General features: G+C 40.2%; 1 protein-coding gene across 2 annotated transcripts in view; it reads right to left on the bottom strand.

The window, feature by feature from the left end:
- The window catches only part of HECW2 (HECT, C2 and WW domain containing E3 ubiquitin protein ligase 2), a 417,979-nt gene that overhangs the window by 122,307 nt on the left and 269,953 nt on the right, over positions 1–25,719 (bottom strand). Inside the window, exons 5-10 of one of the 2 annotated variants that reach the window (XM_060152403.1) lie at positions 21,254–21,329; positions 16,698–16,867; positions 12,615–12,757; positions 7,241–7,341; positions 5,454–6,803; positions 4,076–4,171 (exon numbers count right to left, since the gene is read on the bottom strand). In XM_060152403.1, coding sequence (XP_060008386.1) covers positions 4,076–4,171; positions 5,454–6,803; positions 7,241–7,341; positions 12,615–12,757; positions 16,698–16,867; positions 21,254–21,329 — 1,936 coding nt within the window. The remainder of the gene's footprint in view (positions 1–4,075; positions 4,172–5,453; positions 6,804–7,240; positions 7,342–12,614; positions 12,758–16,697; positions 16,868–21,253; positions 21,330–25,719) is intronic. The other variant, XM_060152405.1, reaches the window with a different exon arrangement.

Raw genomic sequence — 25,719 nt, 5'->3', positions numbered from 1 at the left:
AAAAATCTCAAATAGCTGCATAATTTGGACCTTAATATTCGATTTTTAAGGAAGTAGCTTTTTAGATTAAAAGTGTGAATTTTTTCTCCAAACTAACTTTTAGGTTCTAGAGAATAAGAGCCCCTAGCTTTAAACAGAGTAGAAATTCTATAAGATTAATTGTATTTTTCAGATTCATTACCTTCTTTTAAACCTTCATTTCAAAGGATGCTTTAATAACAAAAGTGCACAACCACCAAAAATGATAAACATCGCCCTGTGTTTTTCCAGAGCTACTCATTTGAACCCACCACATAAATAATACACGAGTCCTAAAAATATGGCAATAAGCCTGGGATCCTATAAGAGTCCACTGTGGACTGTTCATCCGGAATCTATTCCTATTCCTACCCTTTTGGGAGAAAAACACCTTTCAACAGTTTCCTGTTGTCTCCAGTAAGCAATGGGTTAAGTCACAATTACACTGGAGCCAAGTACAGTAATGGGTTAAGTCACAATTACACTGGAGCCAAAAAAGAAAAAACTAAAATAGTTTTTCAGAAGGGGCTGAGCTGGCCATTTTTTTCCACTTATCCTAATGCTAAAAAGACCAAGATTCATTATGCTGATGACATTTTAGTGGGCTTCAGCCCTGAACAACCTCCAGCTGCCAGCCTATGAATCACCTCAGAAGAAGATACAGCAGGTTCTTAAGGCACTCAGTGCATATTCAAGTTCAAGCTGCCTCCCTGGAAGGCTCTCAATAGTGCCATGCCACCTTTAAGAACCAGAGCTTTCTTATTTTGTATGGCTCATCAGAATGTCTCTCAACCAGTGGTTGAGGTTACACAGCCCACAAGGTCACAGCGCAGGGGGTCCATGGCCTAACGCAAGAGTAAGAGTTTGAGAACCAATCGATCGATCATCATTACAGCTGAGTGGTCTCTGTCCAACATCTGTTCCCTGGTCCTGAGATAGGAGGAATAAGGCTGGAAGAAGAAGCAAACAAACAAGAAAACCTGCTTTACATAAAAAGAGATCAAACAGATGTTCAGAGACTAACTTATAACCCTGACACACAGACGACCATGCCATCAGCCATAAGAGTGAAGAGGCATAGCAAGGATACCTCTAAATCCCCTTAGTTGAGTTTGTAAATCTTCAGAGAGAAGCAAACTTTACTGGGTAGTTTCCTCACTGTATGTTAGTACATGGGTATTTTTAAGGCAAATACAAGCTAAAATAACAATAACAATAATAATAAGGAAAAAGAAAAAGAATCCAGAGTGGGGGGGGGGATCATGCTTCAGTAGACTGTCCTGCAGGTGTGTGGATAGTGACCTATACAGAGAGGAAAAGGCACGTCTGAGTCTAATACAGATGCTTAACAGAGCAAATCCATCTGGGCCAAAAGACAGTCGCTAGTACTGTCACTGTCACCACTTTTCTTATACTTGAGGGACCTCCCAGAGAAGGGTCCTGCTAAGTGATCTTCACCTGGAAGAAGAAAGCTGAGCATCTTTTCAGCCTTCCTAGGTCTGCCCTCAAAACACAATATAATGCAGTTTCAGAGAAGCCCCCAAACCCTCTAATTTCAGGTGATTCTTGTGCCTAATAGATAACATACCAAGATATGTCACCACTCTGCCGCTAACCAAACTTTCAGAATTTACATTCATCTACCTACACAACAGTCCCTACCATTCTAACCTTAGATCGTGGAGTAGAAAAAAATGTTTGAGACTCTGTCTCAACTTTTACTAGTATGGAATCTTAAACAAGTTACTTAATTTATCTGGGCTTCAATTTCTCCATCTATAAAGTGAAAGAATCAGATTATTTGATTTCTACCCATCAATCTATAAATTATGGATAAGACCTGCTTGACCTACTTCACAAAATTGTTAAAAAGAATTTTTTTAAAAAAGCTAAAAATTCTTTGTAAACTGTAAACCACTATACAAGTCTGAGGTATTATAATAAATAATGTTAAAAGTATAATCCCTAACCTTAAAATAATTCAGCCAGGTCATTTAAGAGACAGGCCAATCTGCATACTCCAAGTGGATGCCCCTTAGCTGAGCCTCCTGAGAGACAATATATGAACGCAGAATGCCACAGCTCCGAGTTAAGAGGCATGGCCAGAGACGGTAGCAGAGCTGCCCAGTGAGGCAAGGAAGGCAGAGAACTGGTTCGGGCAGGACGCACAACTAGCACAGGCAGCCAAGTGATTAGACTGTCAAAAGATGAGACCGACTGGGAATAGGAGAGGGCAAAGCAGTGTGAGGACAGAGTTGAACAGTAATCAGGTATGCTCAGACCATAATCTGTAATTGGTCCATGATCATGTAAATCCCCAAATCTGCAAGTTGCACAAGAGGGAACAACTCTTAAGAATTCCTCCCCCCGCCGCTGTTCATCAGTTACTCATTAAATTGGATATACTACTAACGTGCTTTTTTTCCTTTTGGATATATTAATTTATTAAAATGAACTGCCAATTGTTTATTTTTTTAAATCCTAAAATTTAGCATTTTATATTTTTATATTTATATCTGTGTAATGCAAATGCCAGTGTTTAAACAAATGCATGGAAACAGCTCAAATGGTGGTCATAATTTCAGCAGGAAAGTACCTGTCTTTATTAAATACAATCTAGAGACCAAAACTGTGAATCCAACAAAATTCAGAGCAATTGGATGTGGCCAGGAAGATGCCATTTATCCATACACTGATGCAATGCTATGCCTCCTGTCCAGGTGCCTGAAACTCTGATTACTTACTATTAATCCACATACTCATGTAAACAAAGCTCTCCCAGAATTCTCTCCTGGTGTTCCTAATTCATTTTTCTCCAATTATATCTAAATATCACCCAGGAATACTTTTCTTTTCTGCCTCTAATATTTTCTCCAAGGGTAAACAGTAAGGAAGTTTTCCCCTCCACCTGCTTAAGATGACACAATGGTTAATTAATCTCTTGGATGATTTTTAAAAACTGCTTAAAATATGTTTCCTATGAGTAACCACCCTCAGCTATCCAAATATATGAACAAGGGGAGGATCTGTGCACAACAGTATTTACAAACGATTAAGTCATTATTTTGACAAACTGTACAGAACACCATTCAGCTCTTTTGTCAGCACTCACCAAAACTAACTACTCAGCATTTTAGCCCTTTAAATGCATACTGCCCCCGCTCTATGTCCCACCATTTTTAAAACACAGAGGGCCAAAAGCATCCACTTCTTGCCATGATCACATATAAGATGGGTGAATAGAGAAGGTGAACAAGTAGGAAAAGCAGTAAGGCAGAAAGATGTATTTTCCAATGTATTCTTAAAAACAGTATTTACTGAGCTTTATTACTGTTCTTCAAAATGCTTTGCTCTCACAGAGTAATACTGCTTTAAGGGATTCTAGAAACTTAAATAGAGTTTAAATTACATTCAGACTATGACCGGCCATGGGCATCACTCAGCTTTTGGAGTTCAGGTCGCATAACTTTCCCAGCATTCCTAGTGCCCACCCATCTCTCCTTTAAGTGCTATGTGTTTCTTGAAAGCAAAAAAAAAAAAAAAAAAAAAAGAAATATCTTTCAAATCTCCAAATAATCATCATGGTCCAGAAAATAGTAGACTAATTTCTGAAATTAATAACACTTCTCTGGATATTCCTAAGGAAAAAAACCAGGACCCTGTAGTTAATGATTTAAAATGTTGTAAATGAATAAAAAGCAGTATATTACCTAGAGCTAAGGTTCTTCTAAGAGATTGTACCTATTTGTCTAATAACTGAAAATTCATACTGCCTATGCAAACTTAAAATTTTTTCTATTATACATCCTATTGTCCATAACGTCTGGATCTCTTCTACTGTAGAGTATCTACTTTCCCCAGCTACCCTTTCATTTGGTGGAACTGTGTCAGAGAGGAGTCTTCCGCTAAGCACTTTCCAGACTGTATCTGCTAAATCACGTGGCAGCTCCCAGAACTCTACTTCTGGGGGACTGGGCATCCATCCTTTAGGTCCCGTGGGTCCTGTCACCCTTGAACCCTTTGATCGAGGTGAGCCCTTTAGTTAGCAGGTCCTCACTTGGTGGGAGAGCCTCGTCCACCCTCTGGTACCGGCTAACATCCTGGCGCACTGAAGGCAGTGATCGCAAAGGCTGGTGGCCGTTGGCTTGAGAACCTAGGATTAAAGGTAAACAGTTACCTGGGTATTGTTTTCCCCTTCAGTGGCAAAACAGCCTTTGGGAAAAAAAACACCTAACAAAAGTCCTGGGGCTAGTCTCTTATCTCTTTTTCGTCTCATTTCCCATATGAGGACCCAGAAACAACAGAAGAGAATGGGAGGTGGATGCTTAGTCAGAAGTGGGTCTTCTAGGGAGATGTCAGTCTGGGCCCATTCCTCCCCCTCCCCTGCCTTTTCCCACCCTGGCATCTGTCCTAGTCACGTAGCAATGCTTTAGGGTCACACAATGACTGGGAGATAATGAAAAAAAACAAAAAAACAAAAAACGGTGGAGGAAGAAAAGAAGGGGATAGGTAGAAAAATAAGTTACAGAATAAGAAAATCGTTTCTATTTCTGAGTCTATGCTATTTAGGCATATGAAATTATACTCAGACTTTTTGATGCAGCTAGAACAGTTTAAAGGCATCATTCTACTGAGCCACATTCATTGAGACAGAAAACAAATTTTATGTGTAAATTTGCATCCTCAAACAGCTTGTTTTCAAGTGTCAGAATGCATCACCTAACTTAGTTGACATTTCTTATACTGCAGAAGGCAAAAATATGACATTTGATGCAAACCACATATTAACCTTCTGTTTTGAAGTTTCATGCAATAAGGAGCGAGTTAAGATGTTCCTGAAAACCTCGCAGATAACACTAACGTAGATTCTGCCAGCCTGTTTGGTTTTGTATCTACAAACCCAGGTCCCGCCAGAGATCCATTATGCTTTTTCACACTGCCCAGACAAGAGGACTGAGCCCCAGGCGCACTGAATGTGCCGGCGCGCGGCACGCATCCCAGGCCTCCAGGCCTGTGTGGACCAGGGGTGCCCCCACCCACCGGGCCACCTTTCTAGGCAGAGCAGGTGCCCGCGCTGATGCAGAGCCTTGAGGTTCATTATCTAAGTTTAAGACTGTTATCTGACAGGCCTCTTATTCCACCAAAAGAAGATCCATAGGGAGGGTGGGATGGAGACTCAAGAGAGAGGAGATATGGGGATATATGTATGCATATAGCTGATTCACTTTGTTATACATCAGAAACTAACACACCACTGTAAAGCAATTATACCCCAATAAAGATGTTAAAAGAAAAGAAAAGCTGTTGAACCCCAAGGAGAAGAATTCAGCTAATATGTGCCCTGCAGTACAATTTCCACTGAGGGCCAAAACCACAAGACTTCTCTCTGAGCGGGTATGCCCGAGCCACGAGCCACGTTGTCTTCTACATCGTACCTCCGGTCGCGCCCTCCTCCTGGGCAGTGGCCCCTTCACAAGCCCCTTGGGCATGCCCCGCATCACGCTCTTCTTGGGGCGGGCTCTCAGTAGCAGCAGCAGCTCCCTCCAGGCTCCCCCTCCGCTGCCAGACCTCCCCCACCTCCTCCTGGTCAGGTGAAGTAGCCGATTCTGCCCCTGGCCCTTCCTCCTCTCCACTGGGCACCTGCACTACAGGTAAAGAACCAGGAGTGCATATGGAACCCTGTGACCCTTCAGCAGGGCCACTGCTGGTGGGCTCTGCTGCACAGGCTCCATCTTCCTCCTCCTGAGAAGAAAAGGCTGGGGTTTCGGGAAACCGCGCACTCTCGAGAGATGAGCACCGTGTCTCCACCGAGGACAGCTGCGTGGTGACACTCTCATTGCAGGAGCTGTCGGCCCCGTCCAGGTCACTCTCTCCCTCAGGCCTGGTGCTGGCCTCGCTCACGCTCTCTGTCCTGGCGGGGTCACTGGGCTCTGTTTCCGAGGACACCTGGGAAGGCTCAGACCCCTGATCAAGGGACTCCATCTCACTGACGGCTCTTCGGCTTCCTCCTGACGTGTCAGAAGTGCCCGTGTCTGCCCCACTTGTGGGCTGGTCTACCTCCTGAGAGCCGCACAACTCAGTGCTCCCCTGGTCAGCACTCGGCTGACACTCCGGAGCATTCTCACTTTCATCAGGGACTGGGCCTGAGGGGAAGGAGCTCTCCGCAAGCTCTGGAAGATTTTCTGGCTTGTCCTCAAAGGAAGCAGCTTCATTGGTGGAGGCTTCCTCATTCTCCACCGTGTTGTCTTCTGGCTTTATCTGAGACGTCAGGCTCCCATCATCAGTTCTTGACGCCCTGCTAAACATTATCAACCCTCCTTCCTCCTCCAAGGAGGATGGATAACCCAGGTCTTGCTGGAACTCGTGGTCTTCCTCATCTGAGTCGATATGAAGCATTGCATTGAGTCTTGTGTCGGTGGGAAAACTACTCCTTAGTTTCGGAGAGGCTCCCATGGACCTTTCCGAACAAGTAGCTGCACCCGACCTGGAATGGCCATTGTGTTCAATAGCATCTAAATAATCATTGAGTGAATCCTGACGTCCTCTGGGAGGGGAGGTCCTTGAAGAAGTAGAGGTTAATTCTTCTGAGTCTATTTCCAGAGTAGAGCTAGTCCTGAAAGAATGCTTGGGGGTCCCATTAGCACTTTCCTCAGAAACTGGTCCATTGGAACAAACCGTGCTGTCATGATGGCCCCCTGGCATGTCCTCCTCATCAGAAGGGCTTCCTAGGTCTCCATTCACAGTATTGACTCCAAGTATTGTGCCAACAGCTTCTGGAGAAGCATCTGAAGGAGAAAACAGCATTTATAAAAACAAAGTAGTAATAACGAACGAACTTTTAATGTCCTATTCCTTTGCCACTAATGAGTTCAAAGAATTCAGTCATCCCACTGAGGTCTCTTTACAGTATCGCCAACTTGCTAAGAGTTACTATTCACTACTAAACGAGTACATATATTGCTGGTCAGTTTGACATATGAGGTTTACATGTTCACTACTGCCGTAAATTCCACATCCCAGTTTCCAAATGCAGGTAAAACCTAAGAGAGATTTTTTGATAAACAGGCTTTTAAATCTGCTTGGAAAACTTCAGCAGGTAATCATTTGATAGCTATTTTATGTTCAGAACAGGATACAAACAATTCTGTTCAAATGTAAACTGACAACAGAGTAAGATTTAACAAGTTTTTCCTATGGCAATATATTTATACAGGTATCTCACCTTCATGCACAGAAGATGTGACCTCCACTCTGAACTGGAGGTACCCACTCACGTGGTCAGCTGGGAGCCTTCTGCCGAGGTTGTAGCTGAGCATCTGGTCACTGCAAGAGGAGAAATGGTTCCTTCATCCGTACTACTCTGGTGTCAGCCTTCATCTTCTTCCCATAGGCCACCCCCCAAACCCCACATATTTCTCTTGAAACTTGCATACTCACAAGAAAATAAAAGGTCAAAGGCATGTTAAGAGTCAGTGTAATTTTGTTCATTTGTACAAATGAATACTTATAAACCCAGGGATAAAAGGGAATCTTGTCACAAGGAAAAGTATCAGTAAAGGCTGAAAATGCAATACTGTACAATATTGTTATGATTTTTTTAAAGGGCACTGATTTGCTCTCTCACTGTTAAGAGTGACCAGAGAAAGGGCATTTTAAAAGCCATCAAGGGGCTGAGAAAGGCCAAATATTTTGGGTGTTTTCTGACTCAAGTGTAAACGTATAGAAGGTCTGGTTCCTTAGCATTTAGCATGATAGGAGTTAGGTCCTAAAAAGACAGGCACAGGGAATTCCCTGGTGGTCCAGTGGTCAGGACTCCGTGCTTCCACTGCAGGGTGCAGAGGTTCCGTCCCTGGTTGGGGAACTAAGATCCCGCATCCTGCATGCTGCACGGCCGGCCAAGCAAAAGAAAAAGAAACAAAAGAGAGAGAGAGGCGCACAGGTAAGGGTTATCACATGGAGGGCACAGTGCTGCTGTATCCTGAAGAACAGGAGCTGGGAGTCAGGAGAGAGCAGCGTGAGAACAGGCCGGGCTCTGACAGCTGCTCCAGCTGTGTGAGAGGCAGGGGGTTGCTGCACCTTCCTTTCCTCACCTGTAAAGTAAGCGGCTCACTGTTGGCCCTCACTATTGGGGGGCCTATCATTGATACTCCAGTCAGCTTGTAAGCCATACTGATGGGACAGTTGGAGACCTGCACTAGCTGTCGGAGTCTCGCTGCCACACATTGGAGGTGCGCTGGAGGGGACCACAACTGGGCCCAGCTCCTGCCCCACCTTGGCTCCAGGCTCAGGCTACCAACCTCCTCGAGGATGGAGCAGTTGATCTTTTTCAATTCCGTGTTTATTTATCAAAGTCAAATACAATCGCATCATTTCTCTGTATGCAAGCAACTTTCGTTGAGAATCTGATTTATTCTTAATTAAGGAAAATAATCAGAGGGATAGTACCAAATCACACTATCTCTGCTCTCACACTGCCCTCTAATGGCAACTTCAGGAGGAAAACACAAGGCTCTACCTAATACTTGCACCACTGTACACTTCAGGGCCTCTGGTCAGCTACTGATTATTAATCTCCGTAACTATTTTGCTTGTTCTTCTCTACCTCCTCAGTACAATTATAAATAGATGTTATTTGGGATTTTACATTAGCGTGTACACATTTACATGCTAATGTGAAATCCCAGTTCAGCTCTTATGAATTTCTTTGAGTTCATAGCAAGATTTTCTTAAAATAATGAGATCATTTCCTTTACTTCTTTCTTTTTCTTCCCTAGAAATGTTGTAATAATTTTTTGATTGATGTTTTTAAAAAGCTTTGTTTCCCCCAATTGAGTGCTTACACTCTGATAAGGGCTTTGCATGCATCATCTCCTTCAATCTTCCCTGTGAGGCAAGTGGTGGCCCTGTTTTCTAAGGCATAGGGAGGGTATGTAACTTGCCCAAGGCCAGGCAACAATTAAGTGACAGAACCAGGATTAGAACACAGATGCATCTGACACAGAAGTCCCTGATCTGCAGTCCCCAGATCAGATCTCATTTTATGCACACTTTCAGTGATTCTTGGCGGCTTTCAGTAGCATGCATTTTAATGATATTTACTCATGGCTCATCTCAATGCAATCATTATCATAATGTTTTGTCTACTTAATCTGGTATTTAAAAAAATTTTTTTCTGTAAAGGGATATATTGGCATTTTTAACTATTAGACATTACAGGTATGTTAAATGCTTTTACATTAGCGTGTTCGAATAATTCTATAATGACTATAATGACAGCAGGGATGTCTTTTTCTCTTACCACTGTCTTCCAGCATTTAGACAGCGCCTGACACACAGAGATGCTCCACCTTTGTCCACTAACGCATGAACCCAGCAGCAAACTACTGGGACCTACTCTCAACATTACAGTTCCTCACCCACATCTTTGGACATTCAGTCCTGGAATAATAAAACTCTTCATTTCTCTGTTAAAATTAAATTGACTCTCCTCTCCTCCTCTTTGGCCAATAAAAGTAAAGTGTTGGTGTTGATGATAAAAACTTATAAAAGTGATGCATTTTAGCTAGGAAGTAAATGTTCAGTAGGGATTCTAAGAATGGCATCCATCCTTTTGCTCACTATCATATCCCAAATACCCAACACAGTGCTTAACATTTAGTAGACACTATATGTATACACACCCACACATTTGTTGAATAAATTTAACAAATGAGACTCTTTACTTGGAAAAAAGAATTTTAACAGGTGTTAGTGCTATTTTTTACCCAAACTGACAAGATACTCAACTATTCAATCTATCTGTACAGGAAAGCCTCCCTATTTGGAGATTCCAAGTCAAGGGGGTTTCATCCTTTGTGAGTGCCTGTCAAGGGATTCACCTCTTTCTTGTTCTTACTCAGTCTCATCTGATTCATCCTGCCTCTTACCGTGACAGATAATTGTGTACCCTATATTATATATTATTATGATACATCATTATAAAGAATAAGTGCCAAAGAACTCTCACTGTCTGACTGAGACATTCTCTCACTAGTGTAATCACAGCAAATGACAAAGCATGGCACAGTGATGTGCCTTTTGGACAGAATGCAAGCCACTCTCTGAAAAATGTCACATTCAAACCAATGCTCTTAAAATAGGTAATTAGTAAGGACTTCTAGCTCATCCTATAAAACCTCACCATGTAAAACCTCAGCTATTTCAGAGAGTTGCAGTCTACAAAACACATAAGAAAACTCAGTATTTTTCAAGACGTATCAATTACTTGATAGAAAGTAATAATCAGATCAAAAATAGATTTAGATGCTAACAGCCAATACACTAACATGTAGTATCATATTTATTTAATAAAGCAAATCCCTAAGTATCAGGCAATGCTTTTAATATACTTATGTAGAAACATTTCATAATTCTGATACTTTACGAATTCATGCTGGACTTCCTTCCAGTACATATGGAATCCATGACAGGCAGTACTCTATGTGTCCAGTTCTTTAAAAGACTGAATGAAAAGCCAGCAAGTTAACAGGAGTTTCAAGCACTCAAAATGCTTTCAAGCATTTCCAGTTTCAAGATTTTATTTTTCCTTGATCATTCTTACTGGTATACATAAACTGACACTCTGCCAAGTGTCACAGATATTATATAAATTATATGATTATACTTACAGAAACTAAATTATAAGTATATTTCCAATGAGAGTTAATTCTCACTCTTCGTAATTTTTCATTTTCTATCCATCCTAAAAATAATTTTTAAAAACTTCCCAAAGAATATCTCTACTAGAAGCAATAATTGCTATCCTTAAAAATAACTGCGATTTCCCAGTTTTATCAAATTAAACCAGGCTGCTAGAATTTCAGCCTAATATTCCTACTTCATGTGGTCTGGCTCAACCATTGTCTCTGATGGCCAGAGAATTAGAATCCATTAGAATCTCTTAATTTCATGTTTTAAAGGTGTCTTAGAGATCATCGGTCTAAAGACTTTATTTTTCAGATGAGGAAACTAATGCCTGAAAAAATTGTGACTTGCCAGAATAGAACAGTTAATTAGCTGCAAGGTGAATAGGAATGAGCAACCTTCCTCAGTTAGCTAGACTAGTATTCCATCACTGCCAGTCCTTAGTGTTGCAGAGAAGCTGGGATTCTGGAGCTGACGGATCTGCTCCAATCCCAGCTCCACCCCTGGCTTGCTAGCCTCAGATTTCTCATCTCCAGAATGGGTATAATCACATTATTCACCTCTCAGAGTTGTTGAGAAGATTACATGAGCTAATGAGTGTAATTTACTTAGCTCCTGACATAGAATAGGGTCTCATCATCTTTTTTGTTTACTTTGGTTTACTACTGCTGCTACCACTACTACAACTACTGTTATCACTGATACTGCTGCTACTACCACTACTGTTTTCATATGTTCATAATGTCCTCCTAAAATGAAAAAGATGTTCCCCAGTGCCACCTGAGAGCACCAGTGTTACTGGGTTTGCTGGCACTTACCATGTGAAAATATATACACCATTTATATAGTAAGGGATGGAGGCATGTTACGATTTCTTAACTACTTGATTCACAGCTTACAAAAAGTTCACAGAAAGAAAACAGACGTCAAATCACATTTCAAAATTCTCTCAACGGGCTTCCCTGGTGGCACAGTGGTTAAGAGTCTGCCTGCCAGTGCAGGGGACGCGGGTTCGAGCCCTGGTCTGGGGGGATCCCACATGCCGCGGAGCGGCTGGGCCCGTGAGCCACAATTACTGAGCCTGCGCGTCTGGAGCCTGTGCTTCGCAACAAGGGAGGCCGCGATAGTGAGAGGCCCGCGCACCGCGATAAAGAGTGGCCCCGTTTGCCGCAACTAGAGAAAGCCCTTGCACAGAAACGAAGACCCAACACAGCCAAAATAAATATATAAATAAATTTAAAATTCTCTCAACAAGTAATTTCTCATTGTCTGAACAAACGTACATGTCTTAGAGCTCCACTATAACACCTTCTCGGAGTCTAGGCTTTGTTTTAAAGGGCCCTAAAATAAGGTGGTTTTGGTGTCTCAGGAATAACATATTCTCTGGATGGGGTTAATCAGGATCAGGAGGTGTCAACCTGACACGGGGATCTTGCTTTAGGGAGGGATTTTTATAGCAAGATTTCAATATCTCAAAAACAACTGAGCACTGTGACATTTGACACTGAAATGGTAATAATGGTAGGTACATCGTGGAAAAGATAGATAACCCAAAAAAGGTATATAATTAAAATAAAGTGCTTTCTGCCCTTCACATTTCAATGAGTATATGTGCACTTTCTTTCTTTCTTTCTTTCTTTTTTTTTTTTTTTTTTGCGGTACGCGGGCCTCTCACTGTTGTGGCCTCTCCCGCTGCGGAGCACAGGCTCCGGACGCGCAGGCTCCGGACGCACAGGCTCAGCGGCCATGGCTCACGGGCCCAGCCGCTCCGCGGCATGGAGCACTTTCCTTTTTAAAAGAATTATGTTACCACTTCTTATCAGTAAGAAAAGTCCTCGGACTTCAAAGCATCATTTCAGTAGCTTCAGTAGGAACTAATCCCAACAAGACCCCTAGGTGTGACGGCTGATTACCCGATGGCTTGTCGCTCCAAAAGCCTCTGGACTGGAATGGTTAGTTTCCCCAGAAAACGCTTGATGATAGGTCGGCTCTTGGCAAATTTGTCTTTAATTTCAATTTCTAAGACATCAGTAAGGAGTGCGAAAAAGGAATATTTCTGAAAACAAAACATAACATGTTGAGTCAAAAAAAGAGATAAATATGAAATTATGTATATCAGTTTATTATTAAAGAAAATAGTATCTCTTAAATCCTAACGACACACAGAGTCCACATTGCCAGAAAAATCTGCAGCTATTGTCAATCCTTTATTCACTCAGAGTCATTAACATTCACAAAGACTAAAAAGCAACAGCTAGGATGTGTATGACAAAGGAAGCCCCTTCGATCATCCAACTCTTCCTGGTTCAACAGTTTTAGGAGATGCTATCAAATATTAAACTATGCACAATACAATTTTAGTGCTCACTACATTTAACGTATCTTTATTCTTTAATACTTAATATCTTGTTATAGAGTGGCTTAGACTTAACTGATACATTTGATTAACAGCAATTTTAATTCCTGATCCCATGGTATTTTCGAAGTTGCACATCATAGGTTAAAATACTCCTTCATTTAGTGGTTAAAGTAGGAACATCTAAAGGATATGATGGTTTCCCCGGTTTATATTAAAATAAAACAATGCTTAAATGGAAGTTACTTAATTTAAAAGGCACACAGGGACATTTCTTCTGGGACAGAAAAATAAAAGTATGAGGTTAAGATAAGATGTGTTGTTTTAAGAATGCCATTGGAGAAAACTGGATTGGATATTAATAAGGATATAAAATAAAAATAAAGAGCTTTACTTATTTACAAAGACTTTCACATATATTACAAAGATAAAATTTTCTTTTTAATGATGAGGCTTTCAGGAAAAGTAAGTGATGGAGCCAGGAATCTAACCTGAACCATTTCTCTCCTCCCCTGGCAGTATCCAGGCAACCACAGTGATATGAATAGTGTCAGACAGCTTTACACTTCGGGGTCACTAAATTTATTTAGTCATAACAATTTATTTTCACCAAAGGGCCGTAAAGTTTAGTCATCTTCTTAATGGAAAAAGCACTTGCTTAGAATAAGGGAGCAGAGTTTAAGCACTACTAGCCTCTGAATAGCTAGTTACATAAACATTTTAAGCTTCTGTTTCTTAATCACACAAATGGAGAGATGATAATCTCATCCCTTACACCCCCCTTATCAGGCTTGTACTGGTAACATGGTTAAAAACATGGTTAAAAGCAATCTACAGATTCAATGCAATCCCTATCAAATTACCAATGGCATTTTTTATAGAACTAGAACAAAAAATCTTAAAATTTGTATGGAGACACAAAAGACCCCGAATAGCCAAAGCAGTCTTGAGGGAAAAAACGGAGCTGGAGGAATCAAACTCCCTGACTTCAGACTATACTACAAAGCTACAGTAATCAAGACAATATGGTACTGGCACAAAAACAGAAACATAGATCAATGGAACAGGATAGAAAAGCCCAGAGATAAACCCATGCACCTATGGTCAACTAATTTATGACAAAGGAGGCAAGGATATACAATGGAGAAAAGACAGTCTCTTCAATAAGTGGTGCTGGGAAAACTGGACAGCTACATGTAAAAGAATGAAATTAGAACACTCCCTAACACCATACACAAAAATAAACTCAAAATGGACTTGAGACCTAAATGTAAGACCGGACACTATAAAACTCTTAGAGGAAAACATAGGAAGAAAACTCTTTGACATAAATCACAGCAAGATCTTTTTTGATCCACCTCCTAGAGAAACGGAAATAAAAACAAAAATAAACAAATGGGACCTAATGAAACTTCAAAGCTTTTGCACAGCAAAGGAAACCATAAACAAGATGAAAAGGCAACCCTCAGAATGGGAGAAAATATTTGCAAATGAATCAACAGACAAAGGAATAATCTCCAAAATATATAAACAGCTCATGCAGCTCAATATTAAAGAAATAAACAACCCAATCCAAAAATGGGCAGAAGACCTAAATAGACATTTCTCCAAAGAAGACATACAGATGGCCAAGAAGCACATGAAAAGCTGCTCAACATCACTAATTATTAGAGAAATGCAAATCCAAACTACAATGAGGTATCACCTCACACCAGTCAGAATGGGCATCATCAGAAAATCTACAAACAACAAATGCTGGAGAGGGTGTGGAGAAAAGGGAATCCTCTTGCACTGTTGGTGGGAATGTAAATTGATATAGCCACTATGGAGAACAGTATGGAGGTTCCTTAAAAAACTAAAAATAGAATTACCATATGATCCAGCAATCCCACTACTGGGCATATACCCAGAGAAAACCATAATTCAAAAAGACACATGCACCCCAATGTTCACTGCAGCACTATTTACAATAGCCAGGTCATGGAAGCGACCTAAATGCCCATCAACAGATGAATGGATAAAGAAGTTGTGGTACATATATACAATGGAATATTACTCAGCCATAAAAAGGAACGAAACTGAGTCATTTGTTGAGACGTGGATGGATCTAGAGACTGTCATGCAGAGTGAAGTAAGTCAGAAGAGAAAAACAAATATCGTATATTAACACATGTATGTGGAACCTAGAAAAATGGTACAGATGAACCGGTTTACAGGGCAGAAGTTGAGACACAGATGTAGAGAACAAACGTATGGACACCAAGGGGGAAAAGCCGCGGGGGGTGGGGATGGTGGTGTGATGAATTGGGAGATTGAGATTGACATGTATACACTGATGTGTATAAAACATGTATACACTGATGTGTATAAAACTGATGACTAATAAGAACCTGCTGTATAAAAAAATTAAATTGAATTAAAAAAAGAATGCTAGGGAAATAAAGTTATTGCTAGTATCATTACTATATCCACTATGTGCCTTCTAAGTGCTCATCTTGAGATAACGTTTTATGTCTTCTAGGCTTCTAATGTGTTAAATTAAGTGGTATGCCTTTAAAAGTTATTCACTACTTGGGGACAGTAAGTAGTTTTTCAAACCAGGAATAAGAAAACATGTAGTTTTTATCCACTTAAATAACCATAAAAACTGCCCAGGAGAAACATCCTGCGGCACTGGCAAGTCTCAAATAGCCACATCTTTTCTCCAATTGGTTTTAGATCCCCTGAAGTATCTCCCTCTCCAATGAAATACTCGTTCAACATTGTTAGAACATATTATTGTCATTAAACATTTAGGGAGTGATTTAATTAATTGTGCAACTCCCATGTCAATACAGGTTTGTCTAGAAGCACTCATTAATGCTAGTATATGAAATGTGTCTTGGTTCCCTGAGAAATGGTGGGAGAACTCACACTTTGCTCCCTAGAAAAGAAGCAATGTCTCTGTTCATTCTTTGACTTTAAACAGTTCCAGTGGGAAAACCCTGGGCTTGATTTCACTGATATGATGCACTGTGATGACTGGTAACATATTGTAACTGTGAGAGAGTCTGAAATACCATCAACACAATCTGCCTTGCCTCAGGATGACGACTCCTTGAATGGCTCATGTAAGTAACCAAAATCTATAATGGAAATCCAAAAACCATTTGCCAGACAGTAAGGAGAGAAATTCCTTTAATCTGTACTGGGTATATGCTAGAACAAAATATCAAAATTTTAAATAAAAATGGGATCAGTATTACTGACTTTTCCTTCTGTCTCAGGCTCCCATACGGCTTGGCAAGGCAGTTACTGATGCTGCCCTTACAGAATTTTGATATTTTGTTCATCATGAATTTTTGCCTTGATTTTGATTTTTTTTAATATTGCATTGAAATATTAATTTTGATCATCGAGTCTTCTGGACCCTATAAATCATGCACCTGAAGGAAGTGCCTCACTTGATCTACCCTAGACCCAGCCCTGGTTAGAAGGGAATATCTCACTTTCATTGTACCTTTTTCTAACAGAACCTCTAGACACCTCAACCATCTTGCCCACACCCATAAGCAGCTCAACGATACAGAGCCCAGTGGAGAGAGATGGAGTTGGCCAACGTCCTAACTGTCAAGAAGAAGGCCACGTACGATCATCTTACCTCTCGGTGCCAAATTGGATTTGTGGTGTTACTGATGATAGTAGACCTCCTCTCCTGCCCATGGTGGGCACAAGTGGGGAAACTGCTCTTCTTCCCTGGCTGAATCGACATCTTAAGATAAGGGTCAGGATTGAAGAACATCCCTTTCTTTAGTCCAACTGCCCGAAGATCTTTAAAGAAAGAAAGAGAGGAGGAAGGAGGGAGGGAAAGAGAGAGGGAGAGGAGAGGGACAGAAGGAGAAAAGATTCACATATCTTGATTAGAACAAGCAGCTCAACGACAATTTGTTCTTAAATAATCACACAGGAAGCTCGAAACAGAAACTATTTGGTAAAACAACAAAGTTATTCACACTATGATTGCTTAGGTAAGTGAGGACAAGTGGGTTATGACTAGTTCCAGCAGAAAGTCTCCTAACAGGCTGCAAAATGAAGCCAAACTTTTACTACCACCTTATACAACTAAAATGACTTTTCCTGGGAAACGTTTTGAGCCTAACACGTACATCATCTTCACCCCCTTTTCCTATGTGGCTTGGCAGCTAGCATTTCACACAATGTCTTGAGAGAAACCCTTAGTAAATAGTGTGTTAAAAAAGAAAACCAATATGTTCCTTCATGAGAGAAAAGTGAATCTTCTATATACACATATGAGATGCACTGACTTAAGTTTAATTGGGGATGAAACCTAAGAGCACACATTCAGTTGTGCCATATTTAAAACGTCATACATATTCTACAAACGAAATGAATGTTAGGGGAAATAAAAGGAGACCAGAAATATTTCTAAACTTTGAATGCTATCTGCTATATTAAATAATTGTAAGGTTATTTTTTCAATAGGCTGTTAAGTAAATTAAGTATTTGATGAATGTTCCATAACTCATCTTAGAGTCACCACTTGTTATTTCATACTATGCGAGCTGCTAAAAGTTCTGGCTAAAGTCTGGTTAGCGAAGAGACTAAAACTTTTAAAAATGGTCAAGCTGAGGGATACAAAAATGTCAGGAAATAAAGCTGGCTTCACTGGATCCTCAATGCCTTTCTGAGAATATCATTTTGAATAAGGTTGCCCTGGGAGTTAAATGATGTCGAAAGCTTCCGGGAGAACAGACAGCCTCTAGGTAACTTTATGCAGTTATGATCAGTGTAGGGAAGTCCTGACCACTGGTTCAGAAAAAAATTCTGTGGATGGCCTCTGAATCCTCAAAGACCTTTGGATTACCCAAATGAGCTGGGGAAGAGACCCTATAGAGTAACCCCACATTTTAGGAGGTCACCAGGGTCATCCTACTCAAGCCCATTCCTGAAACACAAAGTCTTTCTTAGAAGGACAGAATTGGCCTGGGGTTGCCCATAGAACCATACTCCCTGGAGGAGGTTCACCAATGACCAACAAGAACTTGTGGCCTAGATAACATGTGATGAAAACAGACCAGGACTGTCTAATGACTCATAACTGGCAGTAGCGGGAGACAGGCTAATATGTCAGAAAAGATTTAAAAATTCAAGCAAGAGGACCTTATGTTAAGAACACTGCATCAAATATAGTAAGATCTTTGATCTAAAAGCCAGTGGCAGAAGGGAAAGATGAGCAAAGAACTACACAAGCACTTCAGAGAAGCTGCTGTAATCTCATTAGCTTCACAGTCCCCAGCCCTGGCACTTCCTAAACTATGGAGTCATTATTAATACAGTATTTGCATTTTACTGTCAATTTAATAATGCTACATGTTTTCACTTGGCTTTATTTAGCATTAAATGGCTTTGAGAGAAAATGCAATTTACATATTTATTTTCTTACCTTTCTTGATTGTGCTCGCCTCAGACTCAGACAAGAGAATGACATTCTTTAGATATTAAATCTACTTCTCAAGAAGGGATTTCTTTGCAGTAAACAAGGAGTAACATGTACAGAAATGGCTGCCATGACATCTGACAGAGCTAAATTATTCATGCAAAACATTCCTTTGAAGAAAAAGCATCCACCAGAAGATTAAGCCAGAGCGAAGAAAGATGTCACCATTAACCCTTTTCCACAAGGGACATCGTACAAATAAATACAATAAACTACCAATTATTTGTACTCTGATCATTCAGTTCACTTTATCCATCTCTTGCCTCTCTTTTATCTTTTATATATTTTATTGCTCATAAATATCCACATCACCTAATAGACTAAAGAAGGACTCAAAGTCACAAAGGTATGACAGGTTAAATATCCTTCTTACTTGGAGAAAAGGTTTAAGATAGTCATCAAAAAACAGTTTTTTGGGGCTTCCCTGGTGGCGCAGTGGTTGAGAATCTGCCTGCCAATGCAGGGGACACGGGTAAGTGCCCCGGTCGGGGAAGATCCCACATGCCGCGGAGCGGCTGGGAAGATCCCACATGCCGCGGAGCGGCTGGGAAGATCCCACATGCCGCGGAGCGGCTGGGCCCGTGAGCCATGGCCGCTGAGCCTGCACGTCCGGAGCCTGTGCTCCGCAACGGGAGAGGCCACAGCAGTGAGAGGCCCGCATACCGCAAAAACAAAAACAGTTTTTTGTTTTAGCTGTAGAGTTCAATTATTTGTGTCCCTACTTATTCACAGATAATCAAGAGCAGAACATTTGCAGACAGACATTCTACAGTGCTTAAATGCTCTCCATAAATATTATCATCCACTGTCAATATGCAACAACCAGATGAATTTTTTAGGATTACCGTTATAAAATTGCTTTCATCTTCTATAATTTTTAGCCATTTCTATACATCATCTGCAAATAGCTGATTACATGGTAAGAAACAGAGCAGATTTTAGGTAGCAAGCCTCCAGGTGTATTGAGGTGGATGTTAGAAAAAGTTGTATATAGAAAAAAAAGGATTTGGCTGTGCCCCAAAGCTTATTTCCTACTTTTTAGGAAAATGTCCTGGGATTTTCAACTTCTACGTGGTCATTCTCCCACGGTGGGTTAATTAACATCCCCTCTGGAGTCAAAATCAATATGTGTGTGTCATATTTAGAGTGATATTGATCATTTGAAAGCTTAAGGCAATGCTTCTAAACTAAGAAAACCGTGGTATGGTCAAACTAAGTTTTCTGAGCCATGGAGGCTGGCTAATTGTTCCATATCTATAAACGAAGAAATCTATAAACAATTTCTCTTCCTGCAACCACCCCAGAACTGTGAAGGTCTAAAGCACAGGTAGCCAACTGAAGTGCTTTCAAAAGAGAGACAGATAAGGCGGGTGGGGAGTAGTAAGTATCACAGGCAGTGGTAGTAAGTGCTTTTCTAAAAATCTGGGTATTTTCAAAACCCTGAGGGTTCCAACCAAAATATATTTATTGGCCAAATTTGAACCAGTTTACAGCCTCTGAGATTTGTCAGAGAACCAAGGCAAAATGGTTTTCATAGTAAGTGACCTGTATGGCGGGGAAAGGGGAGGAGAAGGAACATGCTAGAACAGACACAGATAGGCCGTGGGCCAGCAATGAACTAACGTGCACACTTCCATTATTCGTGATATTCATGCATCATGGACTTGTGTTTTCAAGATCAGCCTTCTAACCCTTACTCTTGAAAATTTCTATTTTCATTTTCTATTTTCATTCATAACATTTTTTTGCAGCCAAGAAAAAGTGAATCTAATTTAAATTTTAGAAGCACTACAATAATGGAAAAATGAAAACAAAACATCTTACAGTGATAGACATCTGTTAGACTTGATTTTACATGTATTGTAGTACGGTCGTCTGTTTTAAAAGTCCATTTCAAATACTGATTTTCTTAGCGTATTCTTGACTTTATGACTGCCGATTAATTTTTTTTAAATTGGTGGCTTTGAAACTTTTTTTGACAGTGATCTATGTGTGAAATACATTTATCTTGAAACCCATTATGCACATACATAGGTGTGTATATTTTTGTGTGTGAAATTTTCAGTTTGTATAAACTGGTGTTCTATGAAAAACATTTCCCTTTGGTGGTTAAACTCTGGCTCTTTTCTATTCTTTTTTTAATTGCTAGTTTCAATTAAATTAATCTTATAAATCACCAATGAGTTCCAACTCACAACCCGCAAAGCAGTGCTTCAGTTGTACGATAAATATACAAAAAAATCAGAATATTTTACTAACCAGAAAATAAACAACAAAAAAGTTGTCTTATCTACTTTTCAATTCTTTATATGTACTCCTTCACAGAAACAGGAGTATCCCTTGGCTTTTTTTCGCTAGTCTCCAAATATTTCCTTTCTCTAGATGAGGCCAGCACAAATTGTTTTCAGTTATCTAAGCTCTACAGTGGGTTTAGCACATGTTACATTACAGTTTTCTTTAAGTAAGTATACACAGTTATGGTCTTTTCATCACAAGACAACTTGCTAGAAGCTTTCTGAGTTTATATTAATAATCTAATTTTTCATGGTAAGAGATATACTTGAATTTCCAGAAGTATTACCAAAAAAACACAAACAAACTTGCTCACATATCATATATGAGTGCAGAAAGAAGTGACTATTCGTGCCTTTGAAATTACACACTTTCCAACTGGACGTCAGGTTTAAAGACATCCTTACCAGACAACGTAAAGCTAACGAGTTTTCGAGAGTGCTGACTTCCTGAAGCACCTCCTTCCATGCCTTCTGCCCCCATCTGCAGAGAAAAAACACATATGTGAAGTTCCACAGGAATATGGTACCTCTCAACTTTTTTAGGGAAGCACACATATTTGCAAATATGATTTTTGTATCTATGTATTGTATATGCCTTTTCATATGCTACAAATCTTGGAAGTGAGACATAAATGCAGAGTCTCAGAGACTAGAGGAAGGGTCATACCTAAATTTAATCTTTACCCCAAATGTAACCAATATGAGCTTCCAAGTTCCCTGGGATATGAATCAACTTACTTTATGTCCTTTTATTTCTTTGGTAAGAAGACTGGGGCTTCCCTGGTGGCACAGTGGTTAAGAATCCTCCTGCCAATGCAGGGTACATGGGTTTGAGCCCTGGTCCGGGAAGATCCCACATGCTGCGAAGCAACTAAGCCCATGCACCACAACTTAAGCCTGCGAGCCACGACTACTTAAGCCCGCGTGCCTAGAGTCCATGCTCCGCAACAAGAGAATCCACCATAATGAGAAGCCCGCGCACCGCAACGAAGAGTAGCCCCTGCTCGCTGCAAATAGAGACTGCCTGCGCACAGCAATGAAGACCCAACGCGGCCAAAAATAAAATAAATAAATATTTTTTAAAAAGAATATAGTTGACATGTAGTAAGCATATTTATATTGCTATTATGGTATTAAAACATTCCCTTAAGTTAAAAATTAAACATCAAATTCCTTCAGATTTATTAGGAAAACCTAGAATAAACTAAACAGGTGATTTACATCAGACTCATCCATATAAATGTAGAATTACCCTCCTTGCTAAATATTTCTGAGTGACCATGTGGATATCCCACCGCCCTTGTAGACTCCTGTTTTATTGTGCTACTGCTACATGGCACATGCTATTACAATTAGCAATAACAAGAATTTGCAATCCTATTGTACTGATTATTGTATTGTAAAGCTTTTTCTAAAAGCTTCTGAGTAAATTATATCTTACTTGAAAGGAGTCATTTACAGACCATAGCAGATTAAGTCTCTCAATTTATGTACAATTAGTGCTCAATTTATGGTACACTAGGAAAAAAGGGTTTCATGGTCCTCTAAAAAAGAAGTCCAGAACATTGTAAGAGACAGATTTGAAGGCAGAATGTATTTTGAATAGTCAAGAAATAGAAACCACATTTTAATTCCAAAGTTTAGATTACACCCTTCCATCTTATCTTTGTGGCTCTCCCCACCTCCCTTAAAAATTATACACCAAGAGATAAAACTTTCACTAATCCAAGCCAAGTTGAGGAACTTCAAAATAAATTCCATTCAAATTTTGAAATATAAATGTCCATTTCCAGGCTTCCCTGGTGGTGCAGTGGTTAAGAATCCACCTGCCAATGCAGGGGACACGGGTTGGGTTCGAGCCCTGGTCCAGGAAGATCCCACATGCCACGGATCAACTAAGCTCATGCACCACAACTACTGAGCCTGCAATCTAGAGCCCGTCAGCCACAATTACTGAGCCTGTGTGCCACAACTTCTGATGCCTGTGCGCCTAGGGCCTGTGCTCCACAACAAGAGAAGCCACCGCAATGAGAAGCCCATGCACCACAACAAAGAGAAGCCTCTGCTCGCCGCAACTAGAGAGAGCCCGTGTGCAGCAACAAAGACCCAACACAGCCAAAATTAAATAAATAAAATAAACATTAAAAAAATTTTCCATTTCCTTCTCTACTTCTTGTACCTTAGTCAAAACTATTTTGTGTGACATTTAACTGCTTCCTGATTGTTTCACATATCATTTGCAATATGCCTAGGGTACCATCCAGGCATCTCTACTTCGTTCCATCCAGATGCACATCGTCCTGCAAGAAGTAACTGAGAAACTCTACAGGGAAGGGAAGAGCAGCCATCCTAATCGTATGGTCTCCTTTCTCACATATCCTTTTGCAATGAATCAAGAATAAAAAAAAGTTCTGTCTTCTCTGTCATGCATACTTTGACGTCATTGCCATTCATCAGTGTACACAGTGATATGTGCCACTTGGAACAGGAAATCCTTCGCTTCAGGGACAGATAAAGGCGACCATCACTCACTACCATGTATTGTTTCAACACGGGTTGACAGTATTACTTCTGAGCTTTCCTGGCTTAAATCTATGAAGGGAGTTTATTTAAAAACCTCTCTCTAAACACTGAGTACAGATATGTTTATTATCACTGATGTTCCTATTTCTGGTGATCAGGTTGGTCTTTCCTGGCTTTATTGTCATGAATGATAAAGCTGAATTCTCTGAATATTAGTTCACATGAGCATTTTACCACGTTGTTGTAAAGGACACGGTTTATCTGTGAATTCTGTGAGAATTGTTTCATATTAGCCTTTTGCCAGACAGTGAATTACATTTTTAAAAGGAGAATTCGAGGGCATTTTCTTTAGTTTCTATAATTTCTTACAACATTTTAAGTAGGCTTTGAATGATGACAGACTATGAATCTTTGCAAAGTCTCCCTGTTCTCACTTGGCATGAAGAGACATCATATTTTCGGAGGGGGCACATCTCCTTGGGCAGTGTGGTCCATTTGAGGGGAGGCCACTGTTTGTGAGATGCCTGGCACAGGAAGGGCAGCTATTGCTGAGTGTCTGTCCCAGATGCAGTCTGTACTACCTCTCTATTTGCCACTTTATAGTCCAGGGGTGTGTGTGTATGGTGAAAGCAGGATGAGGCAGACACAGCGATGCTATCTGGCCAGTTGGGTGCTGTCTCTGCTCTATTTAACCTAGGGATGATGAGTCAGAGGGGTACAGCACAATATAATAAACCATATGTACTTGGTGAGAGCCAACCAACCCAGTGTCATCAAGTATTAAAATGTGGTTGCTACTGCCCAACTATTCTTTGCATCATGGAATGATCCTACTAAATGAGCTTTGTGAATATCGATGTTGTCAGTCAGTACAATATCTACACACAGGTCATATTCCTAGGTGAACATCATGCTGTCATAGAAACACAGTGCTCAGCCCACAGTGAAATGCCCATTGGCACAGCCTCTCAATAGCAGATATAGACCCAACTGTCTCAAGCTTGGTCAGAAATCTATTGACCACCAATTCCGTTAGTCAGCCTTTGAACCAAAATATTCTATTATGATTGCCAGTGCTGTATCTATGAAGCTTTTAAGGTGCTCTAAAACCTGTCTGAAGAAAATTAATTATCTCCAACTATCCACAGGCTTTGACAGAATAATCTCAATGCAAAATCAATGGAAAAAGATCAATGCTCACCAGGCTGTAAGCTCCCGGCCATCAGTGATATCTGATCATGGAAACTGCTCAAATCCAAGAAAATCTGACTCCAGAAAGTCATGTTTGGAAGCTATTATCTAATTTCACACATAGTTAATTTTCAAACGTTTTATTATCAACAGCCCCACTTTTCTAGTTTTATAATTCTTCTTTTTAGAATATTAATTAGTGTGTTCTAGGGCTTACTGTGACATGGCAGACTTTGTAATCAACAACTGTTATTCTCCTTGTGAACCTTCAAAGTCTTATATAGTAAATGTGGGTTTTTAAAAAATATTCTATACTTTGTTCACTATAATAGGAACTCAAATATAATTCAAATGTGAACAGAGTACTTAGATATTGAAAATTTTGCACATACCGTTCCCTTTACCTAAAATGCTCTTCCCTCCCCCTCTTCACCTAAGTAACTTCTACTCATCCTTCAGATTGTCCTGAAAACATGCCTTCTTCAGGGAAGCTTTCCAAGACCTTCCTGATCAGGATGAATCCTGCTAGTATATGCTCTCATAGCCCCATTTCACTGCCCCTCACAGTAATTATCACTCAAATAAATACAATTCAGTTTAATTGATGTCTCTCTCCCCTACCAGACCAGTGAGAGCAAGGGCTGTGTTTTTGCTTATCATTTCATTCCTAGTGGTGGGTATAATGTCTGGCACTTACTAGGCACCCAATGAATATTTGTTTGAATGAATAAATGAAAGGAAAAGACTGCTTGATATCGTATTGGTGGGCCAGACAATTTCAAAATGCCATCTGCAGAGATTACATTCTGAATTTCAGGGAGTCAACCTGTTCACTTGCTTATTTCCAAAAATGCATGCATCTATAAATGTGTACACACACACAATATTATGAAGATTCTATTTTACGAGAGTCAATAATTTTCTTCTATACTTTCATACCTGATTGTTATAAATGACTTATAAACATTGCAATGATTTATATATCTTGGACTCCATGAATCATCTGAGTTCAACCACCCATGTACAATGGAGTGCATCCTGTGAAGCTGTTAGATTCTAAAGTTAGTTGGTGAAGTGAAAAATCATGAAATTGTGAAAAGTAATTCTTAAGAAAGTACCATGTTGGAAATGGACATACGTTCCTTCAAAAGTCCAGC

This window comes from Lagenorhynchus albirostris, chromosome 6, assembly GCF_949774975.1.
Source record: "Lagenorhynchus albirostris chromosome 6, mLagAlb1.1, whole genome shotgun sequence".
Lineage (NCBI taxonomy): Eukaryota > Metazoa > Chordata > Mammalia > Artiodactyla > Delphinidae > Lagenorhynchus > Lagenorhynchus albirostris.
The sequence above is the reverse complement of the archived record's forward strand: the minus strand, read 5'-3'. Positions and strand labels throughout refer to the sequence as shown.